This window comes from Balaenoptera acutorostrata, chromosome 2 (assembly GCF_949987535.1).
Source record: "Balaenoptera acutorostrata chromosome 2, mBalAcu1.1, whole genome shotgun sequence".
Classification (NCBI taxonomy): Eukaryota; Metazoa; Chordata; class Mammalia; order Artiodactyla; family Balaenopteridae; genus Balaenoptera; species Balaenoptera acutorostrata.
In genome coordinates this window covers 14,932,498-14,948,379 of record NC_080065.1, presented here as the reverse complement: position 1 = coordinate 14,948,379, position 15,882 = coordinate 14,932,498, and the positions used below count along the sequence as shown (strand labels likewise).

Below are 15,882 nucleotides of genomic sequence, written 5' to 3'. Positions count from 1 at the left end.
CAGTGAAGACAGGAACGTTGGCTTTTCATTGGTTCTGAGATGTCCATTTTTCACATTTTAACATCTGTGAATTCAGAATGCAGCTTAAAATTGAGGTTGTATTTAAGTGTAATTGACAGCATTTTATTTTTTCTCTTTGAGTATTCTATAAAGTAATTATACATCTTACAATTAATATTTTTTAGTGCTTGACTAAGTGTGTGTTTCGGTTAGCTTAGTATGTAGTACAGTGCCTGGCCCCATAAAAGGTACTCACATTTGTTGAGTGAATGAATGAGTGAATGAATGAAAGTGAAACTTTAAACTTTGCCTGAAGGTACTTGAATTTCTGGATGAAGTCTCCTGCCTGCATGAGGCCCATTGTCCGCTCTTGTTCTCTCATTATGTCTGACTTAAGATTTGGGAATGGCCAATAGTCTCAGCCTGAAACAGTGCATCGTCCACAAAGATATGGCTGGAGGTCTCCTCAGTTTAAAAGTTCCTGTAGGAGGAGTGTTGCCCTCTGAAGCTGTTGCCTGGTGGAAACTACTCATGGGAAAACCCTCTTGGGTCTCCCTCTGAGCGTCTCACTCTTCTTCAATGACCAGAAACCAATTTTATTGCAGGCTGGCAATTAAGGGCAGGTGATCAGATGCACATTCAGGCTTGTGCTTTGCTTTGTTTGTGCTGCTGAATGACAATTCTCAGTGAGCTTCCTTTACTCAAGGGGATTCCTTAAGATACCTACTGCCTCTGCCTTGCCCACTTTGAGGCTGAAATTCAGCCACAGAGGTTGAAGACTTTGCAGTTTACTGCAAAGCCTCGAGAGAGAGCCATGGTGACGCCTGACAAACACAGAATGAATGCCATCAGCCATCTGTGGAAGTCTTCCCAGAAAGTAACTCTTCCCAAGAGAGAACGTTGTAAATGGGCTGCTGATGAAATGAGGATGGTGCCTAAAGTACCATTAGGGAAGCTCCAATTTCAGTGTAACTAATGAAAGAGAATGGATGATGTAATGAATTGTGACCTCTGTCCTGAGGTCATGTGTTGACACAGGATTCTTGGGACTGACACTTAGATGCTGAGCAAGGAGGATGAGAAAATTCTGCGATTTGCTGGTGACCTTTCAACACCGCACAGAGGAGAATGACTACTTCTACATACTGTCTTCATTCATCATTAGAACAGAAAACAGCTGCTTACTAATACCCAGAGGCTGATTTAAAGAGCATTCCATAAACAAACTCTAACTTCCTGTGCTCTAGCGCTTTGTTTACCAAACAATATTTAGTCTAAATGCTCTTTGTTAACTCTACATATGGAGGCCACGCCCTAATATTGGCTGTTGAGCAGGTGAATTTCCCAAGTTCAGGTGCCAAATTAGCATCCAAATTAGTGGTAGGTGTCAATACCAGATTAGCATCCTGGCTTTCAAATCAGTCTCTTGTGAGGTTAATTAGCAGGATATTGGTGGGATGGGTTCCCTATTTCCTGTTTTATCCTTGGATGACCTGATTGGATTTGAGTTCCTGAAACTTGAACTTCAAGGACTAAATCCTGGATTCAACATGCCCAACCTTAACTGTCCTGCCTTTTATTCATCTTGATGAGATGAATCACACAGACTAGATCTCTCAAATCACATTGCCTATGATTTCCCATCATATCTTTACAGTAAGGATGATCAAGATGTTTAGTCACAAAGAATAAATTACCTTGGTTTATTTGTAGGTACAACGGTGTGAGCGCAAGTAATTTATGGACATCATTTTCTATTTGCCTATGAAATAGGCTGCTTGTTCTTTATGGGGAGAAAATGGCTCTTTTGGGTTACAAGCAGCCTATCTGATGGTCACAGTCACAATGCTGGTAGTTAACCACACAGCCGTTTAGACAAAGACAGACTGAATTTCTCGTACAACTTATTCAGAGCTGTGGCTTCTCTGCTTTCTATTTTGATACGGTTTAAAGTTACTCACTGTTCAAAGAAATGATTCAAATATCTCTGTGGACTCCAAGTTTACTGTTGGGCAGTGTATAGAATTAAATGAACATCAGAGGTTGTGTTGCAACCCAGCAGTTCAAATGCTTTGATTGGTTGATAAACATGAATGAGAGGCACAGTTAAACTGTATAGCAGGTAAACAGTATTACCCTAACAACACAAGGCTTTGGAACAGAGGAGAGGGCAAAGGGGAGGGACTGTAGAAGGAAAACAAGGAGAGTATAGATGGGCTTTTAATTTTTATTCCGTGTATATGGTGACTAATACCTTCAAATTAGACATGTAAACGTGAACTTCTGGTCCTCCAAGGGACTTTTCATTTGAAAGCCTGTTGGATGATGAGTAGGGCTCCCAGGAGTTAGAAGATCATTCTGGAAGAGTCCAGAAGCTGAACAGATTGCTGTGATGTTTAGGATCGGTAGGAGACAGTTCTGGAAGCAGAGCGTCACCTGTGTTTTAACGGTAAGGAGTTGCTGTTTGTAAGCTTGCACGTGTGTCTTAGATCATCATCTCTTGCACCTGTGTGCAAAAATACCTTAAAAAAGTTCAAAGTCATATTCAGATGAATTTGTGAGAAACAGTTTGTCTACTAATTTTTGGGTAGCCCATAAGGCTATATGTTGATATTTCAAATTAAAAAAGAAGGGGAGTGCATCTTTAGGCTTCTCTGCACATTGCCACATACACTAGAACTACTTGTAGAAATACAGGCTTCAGCTTTTGAGATGATGCTTGCCTGCTGGAAAAAAACCCATTCACAGTGCTTTGGTGACTGCATTCTCCCCGACCTGTAAGCTTTTGTTGGTGATGAGAGATAATTAAGGCAGATTCTAGGCTGCAAGTTTTCTAAGCCCTTTGAAATGACACCCCTCCCCGCCTTCTAAAGGCCCAGAAATGTGGTCACAGATCATGAGGTGCAAGGATGTGCCTTTGGAGTCACATTGAAGAATGAGCTTCCCTAGCCTAGGACTCATCAGCAGCTTTTGATTACGCAGGTGCGTAAAGAGATGTTTGGAGCCTCTTCCACGGCTGATTAATGTCAGAAGAAAATGGAGGGTTCTCCAGACCTCTGTTCTGAACATTGAGGCATGCTTCCTCAGGGCTTGATCGCTGTATCTTTTATGCGTCCCCGGCAGCCAGATGATCCTGGCCACTCTTGCAGCCTGCTTTTCCACCACAAGACACAGGAATGCTGTCTCTGCCTTTCCTAAGCACTCTGCCACCAGCCACCCTCCACTTCCCCTCGCCCCACCATTCTGACGCATCCTTCCCAAGGTCAACATCTTCCAGCCAAGCCCTTAAACTTGTTTGGCTGCAAACACTTATTCTTTAAGACCGAATGCAAGTGTCGCCTCCTCTGAGAAGCCTCCCTGACACTTTGAGGAGGCGGCAGGGGCTCCCTTCCCTAGGCCCTCTCAGCGCTTTGCTCCTCTGGCGGCTAGAGCCCTCGTCACATCACATCACATCACGTGACGTCACATCACGTCACGTCACCTAGTGAAATGACATTTGTCTACTTGTGAGTCCCTGGAGGACAAGGATGATGCTTCCTTCATTTTTAAGTAGCCTTCTGGTAACACAGAATCTGGTACTAAACACACCTTAGTTTATGCTTGTGCAATCAATTGAGTGAATTAAACTTTTCACATGTCTGAATGTGTTTCCAATTCTTCATTTCACTTTTCCATGCTTCAGTACCAAGTCTAAAAAATTAAAATTGCTGATAAAATCTCAAGTATAATTAATGAATTAGATTCTCTTTTGGCACGAATGACCTTCTGGGAGTATGTTTTTTGGAAGTTTCTATATATTTAGGATGCTGGTTCTGTTCACCCCCCTGATGTATGATGTTAACAGAATTACCTTAATACTGCTGCAGTGTATTATGTAAATAATTACACATTTTTTTGTTTAGTGCATTGATTTGACAATTTATTAAATTATAACTTTGTCATCTAAAATAATCAATGAGAAAGAATCCAAAACCACTTAACATACAAACTGTAAATCTCTCTATATTTAACCTTAGTCTGGAAATATTACTGTAATGATGCCATATTATAATTAGGTTACTGTAATATAATAATTGACTGTATTCAGAATACACATCCAAATAAACCATAAGCTCTGGGTTTAGAAAAGTCAAGCCATATATCCTTTTTGCTGTATAATAAACACAAATGCTTTTCAATGAGAAAGCTTGAAATAATTCTGTATATATTGACTCACTTATGTACAAAAATATGGCTCAGATATGATGTCTGCCTTCTTTTTTGCTTTTCTCTTTGATGAAGAATGCTCAGTACCAACTTCCAAGCATACAATGGACATGAATTCCAGACTTAGGGATTTTGTTTTTCTTTCTTTCCCTAAAATTAAACTGAAATATATAATTTTGCTGGTTGACTTTGTTGAACTTGAGGAAAAAAACACTTGAAAGATTTATGACAGTCCTCTTGACCTAAATTCACCTCATTGCAAAGCTAGTTTTGAAATGGAGACAAGTTTTCTCCCTGCTGCTGGAATGTATATCGTTCATGTTTCCACTGATGTACTGATGCTAGAGAATACTGTTGCTCCTTGAATTTCAGATTGCTAGGTTTCTCTAAACAGTGATTCTCGCAGGGGGGCTAGAGACTGGCGGGGGAGAGAGGGCAGCTCCTTCCCCTACTGAGAAACTCCCCAGGGAGGGGCCGTTGTTGCCCTGCGGGTGCACAGTCGAAGCCAAGACAAGGAAAGCACCTTTGCTCTCAGATATGTTTTGAAAGCTGAAAGGATGTCAGTGTTGTTATTCTTTGGCAAAATAGCTAAACCGGTTTCAGAATCCTCTTAATCAGGCCCAGACATGTTTGGTCCTTTGAACACATGTCACACGCACAGGTGAAAACAGCTTCCCTGGAGCGCTGGGAGGTGAATGGCTCTAAGATGTAGCTGTGGGGAGGGGACAGGTGCTGCTTTTTAGTGCCCAGGTGAGGGCTTCTGAACCTGAAGGAGTCAGTGCCCCATGGGGCCACCTCGTACTTACACCGTAGCCAGACCCCGGGAGGATGTGACTCTAGGTGCATACGCGTCCATTCCACTAGTATCTGTTGAACGCCTGCCTTGTGCTGGGTGCTGTGCTTCACGGTACAGTGGGGAAGAGCGCTTCCGGGCCTCGTGGGGTTGAGCTGAAACTTGCCCTTCCTGTCAATTTTTGCACAACTCTAGTAACAAGAAACAAAAAAGGTCTAGAGTGGCAGGGATCCCAGATTTATGCCCTTGGACTTTATTGAGTTCCTACTTCAAGGGAGGACGTGGTAGCACTGGTCAATCATGATCAAGTCATAAAATGCTTTGCGTTGGAGCGGCATTCTCAGGCTGGGCTGCCACTATCATCGCCAGGGGAACTTTTGAGAAACACCAATGCCAGGTCCCCGTGCCGGGCAAGAGGGGTCAGAGTTTCTTGGGCGGCAAAGGAATCAGCATTTTAAAGTTCCCAGGTGATTCTGATGAGCATCCGCTGTAATCACTCTGGTTCATTGTGATAAACAAGGGAGGTTTTGGAATTTCACCCCCGTGCCATATATAATGTGAATGATGACATTATATATACGTACTTTTTAGCAGATGAGCGAAAACCACTTGAATTATATGGCCCCTGCTGCCAGAGGGGACTCTTGGAATTCTACAAGAATTTACTCCTGGTTTTAGAGTAAAACCAGTGTAGGATTGGGGGAAGATAGAATATATGGCCATGTGAAGGCCCACACTAAGTCTTGATCAGGTCCAGAAATTTGGGGTGTAGAAAATGGGCTCTAAGTTAGAGTTTGGATAATGTAATATCGGGGGGAGAGAAGGTTGTGGTGAATGGGATACCCCTTTAGCAGGTTTTGGGTCTGCCTGGGTGAAAAATCCACATATAGTGAAAGGTAAAGAGGGATCTTTTATTTGCTTGGAAAGAATGACCGATAAGGGAGTTGGTAAATGGGGAGATTTAGGGGCCCTGAAAACTCCAGCAGACATACACAAAGTTCCAGAGCTTACTTTCAGCACAAAAGGAAATTGACGGAGCCCTCTCCGTTTAAGTGCTAGCTCTTTGCGAGCGAAGGGGAGGGCGCTCTTGTTAAATAAAAGAGGGCTTCACTGTAGCACCTGCTGTGAGTGGATTAGCCGGCGTGGAGTGTCTTCCCTTCCAGGCACCACTTTGCTCAAGTGCCGTTCGTGTGGGAAGGAGGTGTTGGTGCTTCCTCTGCAGCTGTGGCCCTTCACCTGGAGAAATGAAACGCAAGGCAAGTTAAGACGCGAAAAGTACAGTTAGGAGTTGAGAGTTGCTAAACTGTGGTTCTTCCAGCCAATTAACGAGCAGGTTTGGTGGTCCAGGAAGCATCACAGAGGAGCCTCTCCCAGAGAGGAAACGGGGCCCTGTGGGTTAAAGGGAAAATGCTGGAAGCCAAAAAGGGAGGCTTTTCTTGGTTTGAAGACGTGGAAATTGGGTTAACTTTGCAGAGAGGGCTCTTTGATTTGTAGGAATGAGTAGGAGAACTGCTTCCCTCAGTTTCCGTAATTCAGCACATTTAAATGGTATGGAGGCTAAGTGAGGTTAGTTATATTTGCTGTGAATTGAGGGAGAGCCATAATCCATACTAATGGTGGAATTCCGTGCGGTGGTTTATGCTGAAGTCATAACAGCATGGAAGACCCAGGAGCTTGTTGACTGAATTCTGCGCCTGCAATCATGGACTCACACGGAGCTAGAATAATTTGCACCAGCCCTTAATTACTTGAGAGTGACTTGTAAATGATAAACTTGGTTAATCATCCCTGGATTAGATATCAGTTGAGGTTTTACTAAGTGCCAGGCACTGTTCTGGGCTCTGGAGATATTGCAAACATCAAAATAGAAAATATCCCTCCCTGTGGAGCTGATACTCTTGTAGGAATGATGAGATTCAGGTGATATTTATTTTATTTTACCTCTCAGGAGGCAAGAAGGATCAGGTTATATATATATCAGACAAGTGAGTTAAACTAGCCTGGGCCATTTGGATATCTCTCTTAAAAAAAGAAAAAGAAAGGCATCTTTTACCGATAACCAGGCATTTTAGCTAGGCCTACACTTGGAGTAATTTTCCCTCTGCTCATGGGTTTGCCCTGATTCATCCACAGCTGGGGAAAATGGAATAAAGTGAAGCTAACTGGCTTAAGATGATCAAACGCATGTCCTTGGTCTCTTTGGCACTGTTTCATCAGGTGATTAATTATCTCTGGCCTTGAGATTGATACTGAGAGCCAAAGTGAAATCTGTCTCAGAGGTATTTACTTCGGTGATTTAAGATAAGGAGTTTCAGTTGTAATTTGTAGACTCCACATTATTTACAATGATCTCCAGTGGGGATTTAAATCTCTGTTATACTCTCCCCTGCTATGTTTGTTACATTGCTATAAGCACACATACACATGAGAGAACAAAACACCCAAATAAAAAAATGGAAATAAATTCCCTCAAAAATATGCAACAGACTCACATTAAAACAGATCTCTTTCTTGAATTCAGATCTGCAACTAGGCTAATCATATCGCCTAGAAAAACTTTTTTTTTTCAACAAAGAAATATATGCATATTTTTTGGCTGTAGAACCTATCCCTTGCCTCACTCTCTTTGCTGTGCAAAAGCGTCATATGAAGACATGGTGTGAATAGTATGATATAGATAAAAGTGAAATTGTCCAGTAATGGGTTGGGGGAAGCAGGGAGCCCAGCCTACTGGCTGCCCACCCAGGCAGGGAGCCTGAGTCCTAGGCACTTCAGGAGGCGAGGATGGGGTGGGGAGTTACCATCTGCTGAGACACAGTAGTGTGGCAGGGGAGCTGGACATAGAGCATGCCAGCTGGAAGCCGGCTGGGCACCAGTCCATCCGGGCACTAAAATATTACCAGTGTAATTCAGAAAGTGGTGTCAGTTAACTTTGTGGAGTACACAAATCCTTCTATAACCCATGCAGTGTATATGGGGTCTCCTCCCAAGAGTGCTCTAGATAACGAGTGGAATTTGGAGAATGTTTGTGGGCTATCAGTTTGAATGGATGCAAAATTCTTAGTTGCCTGGGACACCCCATGTCTTGGCCTGGCCCTGCAGACATGCCAGGGCTTGAAGCCCAGCCCCGCCACTTACTTAGCAGTGCGCTCTTGGGAAAGTTGTTTGTGGTCTATAGTCCTGATTTCCTTGTGTGGAAATAATAATGTCTGCTTCCTAGGGCTTTTGTGACAATTAAACCTAAGCACAGTAAGCAAATGATGACTTGCTGATCCATAGCTAGCAATGCAACCGGGGCAAAGAGAGCAAAATGTACCCTGACATCTTCAGGAGGGTTGGGGACAAGGGTGTCCTTGCTTAGCCAACAAAGGGTTTCTTAGACCCGACAGCTCCATCCTCCATCCATTTCTCGTTGCCAGTGACATGAGTGGGGTGGGCCTGGATCTGAAACAATGCCGCCAACAGGACGGGGCTGTCTAATGGTGGAGGGAGTTTAAGCATTTGTACAGGGCTTCTCTGGTGGCGCAGTGGTTGAGAATCCGCCTGCCAATGCAGGGGACACGGGTTCGAGCCCTGGTCTGGGAAGATCCCACATGCCGCGGAGCAACTAGACCCGTGAGCCACAATTACTGAGCTTGCGCGTCTGGAGCCTGTGCTCCGCAACAAGTGAGGCCGCGATAGTGAGAGGCCCGCGCACCGCGATGAAGAGTGGCCCCCACTTGCCTCAAATAGAGAAAGCCCTCGCACAGAAACGAAGACCCAACACAGCCAAAATAAATAAATAAATAAATAAATAAAAGTGAAATACTTAAAAAAAAAAAAAAAGCATTTGTACAACTAAAAACTCATGATTAAGAAGTTTTGTCACCTGAATTTTGATGTCCAGGGTCAAAGTCTCCCTCATGCCGTTTTAATTCATGCGAGGATTGCCTTAGTATTGTCCCCAAACCACACCCAATTTAATCTTTGCAAATACCTTCGAGTTTGGACTTTTATCCCCATTTTACAGACAAGGGTAAGTTCTCTGTTGGAGTTGGGGATTTTAACCTGGAGCCAAAATGAAATGTGTGTGGTTCATGCACAGTTTACGTACATGAACATGTAGACCTGGGCTTTGGTTCTACAGAGTTAAAGGCAAAGGTTAGTGTATTAAAAAAAATTGGAAGGATGGGTTTGTCATGTGAAAAAGTCACAGAGCTTTATTATGAAAGCACATGGCATTGGGTCTTTGTTGGGATTCACATTTTAAAATCTCAAGTTTCACCCCAGACACCTCCCGATCCAATCAAAAGATCCCAAGAACCAAAACAAACAAAAAACCAAAAAAACCCCTGAAGTCTCTTGTCTGTCTTAACTTTTGAACCAATGAGAAGCAGCCCGAATGCCAGAGAAGAAACAGAGCTTAGCTGTCGCATAGTCCAACATTTTGATTTTGGAGTTGCAGAACCTGAAGCCTGGAATGGTTAAATGACAGATGCAAAGTCTTACAATTAGTGGCAGCCCTGGGTCTGGACCCCACCCTGGCACCAGGGCTCATTTGTGTACATGAAGTTGCCCCGTCTTGAAAGCACCACTTGTTTCTTGGGAGGTAGCACATTAGTCCCTCTTTCATCCCAAGGTGGTAGTAACATTCCTTGTTACCAAGTTACAGAAATGTGTTAAATACTGTTCTAGATTTCCTTGGACACTGAATAGGTTTCTGGCCACCCTCCCCACTCCCATCAGTTGGTGCTTGTGCATACAACGCAAAACAATTTTAATGTAATTCTTTTTTAAAAAAAATATTTATTTATCTTTGGCTGCATTGGGTCTTCGTTACTGTGCGTGGGCTTTCTCCATTTGCGGCGAGCAGGGGCTACTCCTCGTTGCGGTGGCTTCTCTTGTTGCGGAGCACGGGCTCCAGGCACGCGGGCTTCAGTAGTTGTGGCACGTGGGCTCAGTAGCTGTAGTTCGCGGGCTCTAGAGTACAGGCTCAGTAGTTGTGGCTCACGGGCCTAGTTGTTCTGTGGCATGTGGGATCCTCCCGGACCAGGGCTCGAACCCGTGTCCCCTGCATTGGCAGGCGGATTCTTAACCACTGCGCCACCAGGGAAGCCCAATTTTAACGTAATTCTTAAAAATAAAAAAAAAAAAAGAATTCCATGGTTCGCCTCTCACCTTTGTCATCCCACTCTGCCCTCCCTCTCCAAGTGTCCTGGATGCTTCAGAGGCGACGGGACAAGCCACCTCCAGCTAGTCATCTGAGTGCTTGTTGTTGCGGTTCCCTGGCAGCCAGAAAGCTGCAAGTTTAAGTTTAGGGAGTGACAATGCGCTGATCCCGTCACCAAATATTTATTTGACATTATTGACTTTTTGTGGTAGTAAAATAAAAGTTCCTCATTGTACCAGCATACCTTGGTATAAGGCAATGAAAGTTGACATTGATAAACATTGCGCTGTTTCATCTACATGGCACTGGGGTTGACTTCATATTACTTATCAGGAGATAGATAGTTTATGTAAGAACATATTCAGTGCTTAATGTGCTTTTAACTATAGCTTTGAAAACATTTTCTTTAAAAATGCATTGATAATTTGCTTTTATATGTAAAATTGCTTTGGAAGTTGTTTTCATCTGTGATATTTAAGTAAAAACAGAATAATTAGTGTTCTGTTTTAGAGGCCAATCTCTCCTTTCCTCCACTAGAATGTATAGTTTTTTCCTTTGGAATCCTGTTAAATCAGGTCGTAGAATAATGTGTTGCCATGGCAGAATGTTATAGAAGTTTCTGTATTCTTTGGAAGCCTTCAGTTGGTTTACATCCTGACTTTTGTAGTTCTCTAGTCTTTTTTTTTTTTTTTTTTTTTTTTTAATATTTATCTATTTGGCTGTGCTGGGTCTCAGTTGTGGCATGCGGGGTCTCATTCCCTGACCAGGAATCGAACCCGGAGCCCCTGCATTGGGAGCACAGAGTCTTAACAACTGGACCACCAGGGAAGTCCCTGGTTCTATAGCTTTTTAATGTCTTTTTGGCTGCCCAGCAGTTGCCATCTGGTTGATTTGTTGCTGGATCGCTGGCTCCCCTGGCTGCCCACCATGTCTTCAAGCTGCTGAAGACATTTAGTACAAACCCAGAAAGATCACTCTGAGAAAAGCCTTTATTCCTCCCTGCCTGAGAGTGTGGAAAACAAAGAACAGGACATTTTCCTGGTTTTAGCCACGGTTGAAAAGAGATTTAAATTTACTTCTTTTTGATGTTTATGGAATGTATACTTTGTGTCAAGACCCCTGTGTTCTTTTTTTAGGGAAATGGCCAAAAAATAGGTAGATTGTTTATTTTTTTTAAACCTTAACCTTGCCCTGCATCCCCACCCCCAAGCCCAACTAATTTGTCTCCCTTCAGTTTTGGAAAAAAGAACATAAATCGCACATGTCTTGCGATTGCCTTTCAATCACTCAGAAATCCCCAACTTTTTCCTCTTTACTTTTTCTTAAGCCTTTTGTATCTTAAAAACTTCTCCTTTGACTCTAACTTCCCCTCTTTCTACTAGTAACCACATTTCTTTCCTTTATAGTCAAGTTTCTGGAAGGAATAGTTTATATTCAGTACCTGTATTATTTTTTAAAATTTATTTTTATTGAGGTAACATTGCTTTATAACATTATATAGGTTTCATGTATAGGACTTCCCTGGCGGTCCAGTGGTTAAGACTCCATGCTTCGAATGCAGGCGGTGCAGGTTCGATCCCTAGTCCAGTAACTAAGATCCCACATGCCATGTGGCATGGCCAAAAAAAAAAAAAAGTGGAGATATTCATTCCATGAATGATTTCTCTTTTACCAATCATTCTTTTCTCAAGTCTGAATCCATTTGCTTTCTGTCCAACCAATGGAATTATTCTAACAAGGATTACTCTGTTACCTACTGCTGCATAACAAACCGTAAGAGAAGTAATGGCTTAACTATCTGTTATCAATTATCTATTATTTCTTAACAATGATCTATTATCTCTCTTGATTCTGTGGGTGGCTGGGCTCAGCTGGATGGTTCTTCTGTTTCATGTGGCATTGGCTGGGTTGCAGTCATCTGTTGGCTTGACTAGGTTGGAATGTCCAAGACAGTTTGAAAGTTGGTGCTGGGGTATCAGCTAGGAGATCTTCTGGGCTGTCAGCCAGAATGCCTTGGCTTTTCTCCGTGTGGTCTCTCCATGGGTTTGGACTTCTCATAGATTGGTGGCTGGGTTCTGAGGGAGCATTCCCAAGTGCAAAGGCAGAAGCCAAAGGTCTCTTAAGGACTAGCCTAGAAAGTTTTAACAGTCTCACTTCTTCCCACATCCTTTTGGTGAAAACTGGTCACAGGGCCAGCCAGATCCAAGAGGAGGGGATATAGAGTCCATTTCTTGATAGGTTAGTGGTACAACCACATTGCAGAAGAGCTGTGAGGGTGCTGCAGTCATCTTGTAAACACAACTACAGGAAAGATCTGGCCCATAATGTCTATTGTGCTGTATTGAGAACCAGTATCTGTATCTGTCTCTGCAATGCAATTTCCCCTTGGGCTCCAGATCGACATTCCCAATGGTCTGACTGTCCCAGGCTCTGGGAAATGCAGCCACGATCCACCTGCCTGGCCTTCCTGTCTTCAGGCTTGCATCACTCCAATCCACTTTTTTTTTTTTTAAGATTTAATTTTATTTATTTTTGGCTGCGTTGGGTCTTCGTTGCTGCACGTGGGCTTTCTCTAGTTGCGGCGAGCGGGGGTTACTCTTCATTGCAGTGTGCGGGCTTCTCCTTGCTGTGGCTTCTCTTGTTGCGGAGCATGGGCTCTAGGTGTGTGGGCTTCAGTAGTTGCGGCACGTGAGCTCAGTAGTTGTGGCTTGCGGGCTCTAGAGCGCAGGCTCAGTAGTTGTGGCGCACGGGCCTAGTTGCTCCGCGGCATGTGGGATCTTCCCAGACCAGTGTTCGAACCCATGTCCCCTGCATTGGCAGGCAGATTCTTATCCACTGCGCCACCAGGGAAGTCCCTCCAACCCACTTTTTACACTGCTTTCAGAATGACTGATGTTTTGATGCAGCACAGACAGCTAAACATCTTTCCTGATTTGAAACTCATCAGTGACTCTCCATGGACTTCAGATAATATTTATACTTTCTAACATGGCCCATAAGATATTTTATGGTCTGACTTTTTTTCTCATTTCCTATTATGCCTTTTTCTTTTTTTTTTTGGCCTCGCTGCACGGCATGTGGGATCTTAGTTCCCCAACCAGGGATCGAACCTGTGTCCCCTGCAGTGGAAGCATAGAGTCTTAATCACTGGACCACTAGGGAAGTCCCTCCTATTATGCTTTTCTAGTTATTTTCAGTTCAGCCATCCTGGCTGCCTTGTGGTTTCCAGACTTGCTAAGCTTTCTTATGTCTTTTGGCCTCTGCATGTGCAGAAATGCCTCTATCCCAGGGAGTGTGGCCAACTCTCCTTCAACTCGAGCTCAAGCCACCTCTTCCTGAAACTTTTCCTGTACCTCCACCCCTCCTCAGCCCTGGGCTAGAGGGGGAATCCTCCCTTCAACTCCTTCTCTGAAGACCCATTAATGCCCCTGCATAAATCTGATGCCCCTGTAGCAACCATGATGCCATCCTCTCATATTTACATTTTCTGCTTACATTCTGCCAACCAGGCTATGAGTTTTTTTGAGGTCACTGGGTAGTGTTTACCTCTAGAGTGCTTGTACATATTTGAGGTTTAATGACTGTTGAATACAAGAAAGGATCCAGGGGGGCTACCTAGCAGGAGCTACTGGTCAGCATTAAAGATAATGCACTTGATTCAAAAAATGAACTGGAAGTTGAATATCCACCAATGGTAAAATGGTTGATTATGGTACATCCATATTGTTGAATATTTTGCAGCTATTACAGGAGTTGGAATGGTCTGTACTAAACTAAAAAGAAGTCTGTGATGTATTATTAAGGGAAAAATGCATGAAAAAATTTTACACTATATATAAATAGAAATGTGTATATGTGTTTGCATATGTTTGTATGAACAGAGCACATATGGAAAGATATGCTTCAAACTGCCAATGTTGGTTACAGTGAACTTGCTTTGTTATTGTAATTAACAGTCAACAGGTAAAAAGTAAGCAATGGTATTCAGAAATTAATTTCAAAACCAGATATGAACCTGTAGACAAACAAGAAACATAAGAGATAGCGTACAAGAATAAGTATTAATTTAGCAGCCTAGGAAATGTTTACAAAAGTGGAGATCTTTTTGATTTTGGTGTGTGTCTGTTGAATGCTTATATATGCGTAAAATTAAGTCTGTAAAGATTTGGAACAAAATGTTAACGGTAATACTGTCTGGTTGGCAGATGATTTTTATTTCTACTTTTGGCTTATCTGTGTTATGTAATTTCAAAACAATGAGCACATCTTATTTTCATAATAGAAATAACATTATTTCTAAAAACAGAAGATAGTACATAAAAACTGGTACCATTAAGCTGTCTGTTATCTGAATACCCAAGAGTTGAAAAAGCAACAGTAGTATGAAATGATTACAAAATGAATCCATTTGAGAACAGCAGTTGCCACATAACATTTTTCTTCCCTTCTTGTAGCAAAGATTGAAGGAAGAGAAGGAAGCCAAGCGGGCTCGTCTGGATGGGAGACATGACTACTTATCTGCGATTGTAGCTGCCTGCGTGGACCTCAACAAAACTGAAGTGGAGGATGCCATTCTTGAGGGGAATCAGGTGCGATGCATTAGAGTTCTCACTGACTTGATTATGGAGGGCACAGCTGATGTCGTCCTATGGCAGGGTCTGTGCTGGGCCTTAGGGAAGTGTGTCTGTTTCAACATGCTCAGGACCCTGTTCTGGCTTGGTGTGGGTGGTGGCAGAATGAGCTTGGGCTCTCCAGCTCTCCATGTTGAATGGGGTACTTAGAATTGACATTTGAGTTCCGAGATTCTGACAGTGATGTCTGTGTCTCTCTACATCCGGTGAAGCTGGGCTCAGGCACCGTTTTGGAACCTGAGGTTAGAGAACAGAATCTTGTCTCAGCTGCTGATTTATCTTGGGTTTTTTTTTTTTTTTTGAGTTTATCCTGTTCTAGCCTGGGAGATTGAACTGTGCCTTACGTTTCTGGCTTTGACTTTGATTTGGCAGCTGAATCTGGTTTCTTTTGTTCCTGACCTGACTTCCATCTTCTGCCCTGATATCCCTCCAAAGCCTGGGGCGTGATTTAGTTGGTGGGGAAGACCAAAATATGGGAAGATACAGTTTCCTGGGCAGGGAGGAAGGCATACCAGGAGCTGTGATGTTTCCTGAAGTTGTTTTTTTTTTTAAACTTTTTAGGCATTAAAAAAGAAATAAAGAGGAGAAAGGAAGGAAGCCCTTTTTGTTGACAGGGATGTCACATTGTTGATAATACTTTTTAGTGATAGGCTTGTAAATGTTTGACAACCAGCTTTGGGCAAGGGGAAGGAGGAAGGCACTAGTTTGAGCATTTCCTGATTCTGTGGTATAAATATTCCCACCATGGCTGATTCCAAACTACCAACACGATGTTACTAAACACTGAGTTGGGAAGAGTTGCGGTCAGTTGGCTGTCCCAAGCCTGTGCGAGCCGCCTCTAGCCCTCTCCTGGCTTTATCCCTTCCTGCAGTGCCACTTGGGTAGGGTTCCTTGGGGTCAGTGGACCAATTCAGGGTGGATAACACTAAAATAGTTAAACTACAGAATGAATCAATTAGGAGTTGAGGAAATGTCCTTTTTTTCCTTTCTCTCCTCCTTCTCATAGCTAACATTTATTGAATATTTACCATATGTCAGTCTCTGTTCTGATTTTTATCTATTATCCCATTTAATCTTCGTAATACCAGGAAGTAGATAAAATT

The 15,882-nt window shown here is 43.0% G+C and overlaps 1 protein-coding gene across 6 annotated transcripts in view; it reads left to right on the top strand.

Moving 5' to 3' along the window:
* The window catches only part of DNAH5 (dynein axonemal heavy chain 5), a 312,149-nt gene that overhangs the window by 93,022 nt on the left and 203,245 nt on the right, over positions 1–15,882 (top strand). For all 6 annotated transcript variants that reach the window (XM_057539913.1, XM_057539912.1, XM_057539910.1 and 3 more), the window contains exon 2: positions 14,603–14,737. Coding sequence is in view for 2 of the 6 variants with exons in the window: in XM_057539909.1 (XP_057395892.1) it covers positions 14,603–14,737 (135 nt within the window). In the remaining 4 variants the exon portion in view is untranslated. The remainder of the gene's footprint in view (positions 1–14,602; positions 14,738–15,882) is intronic.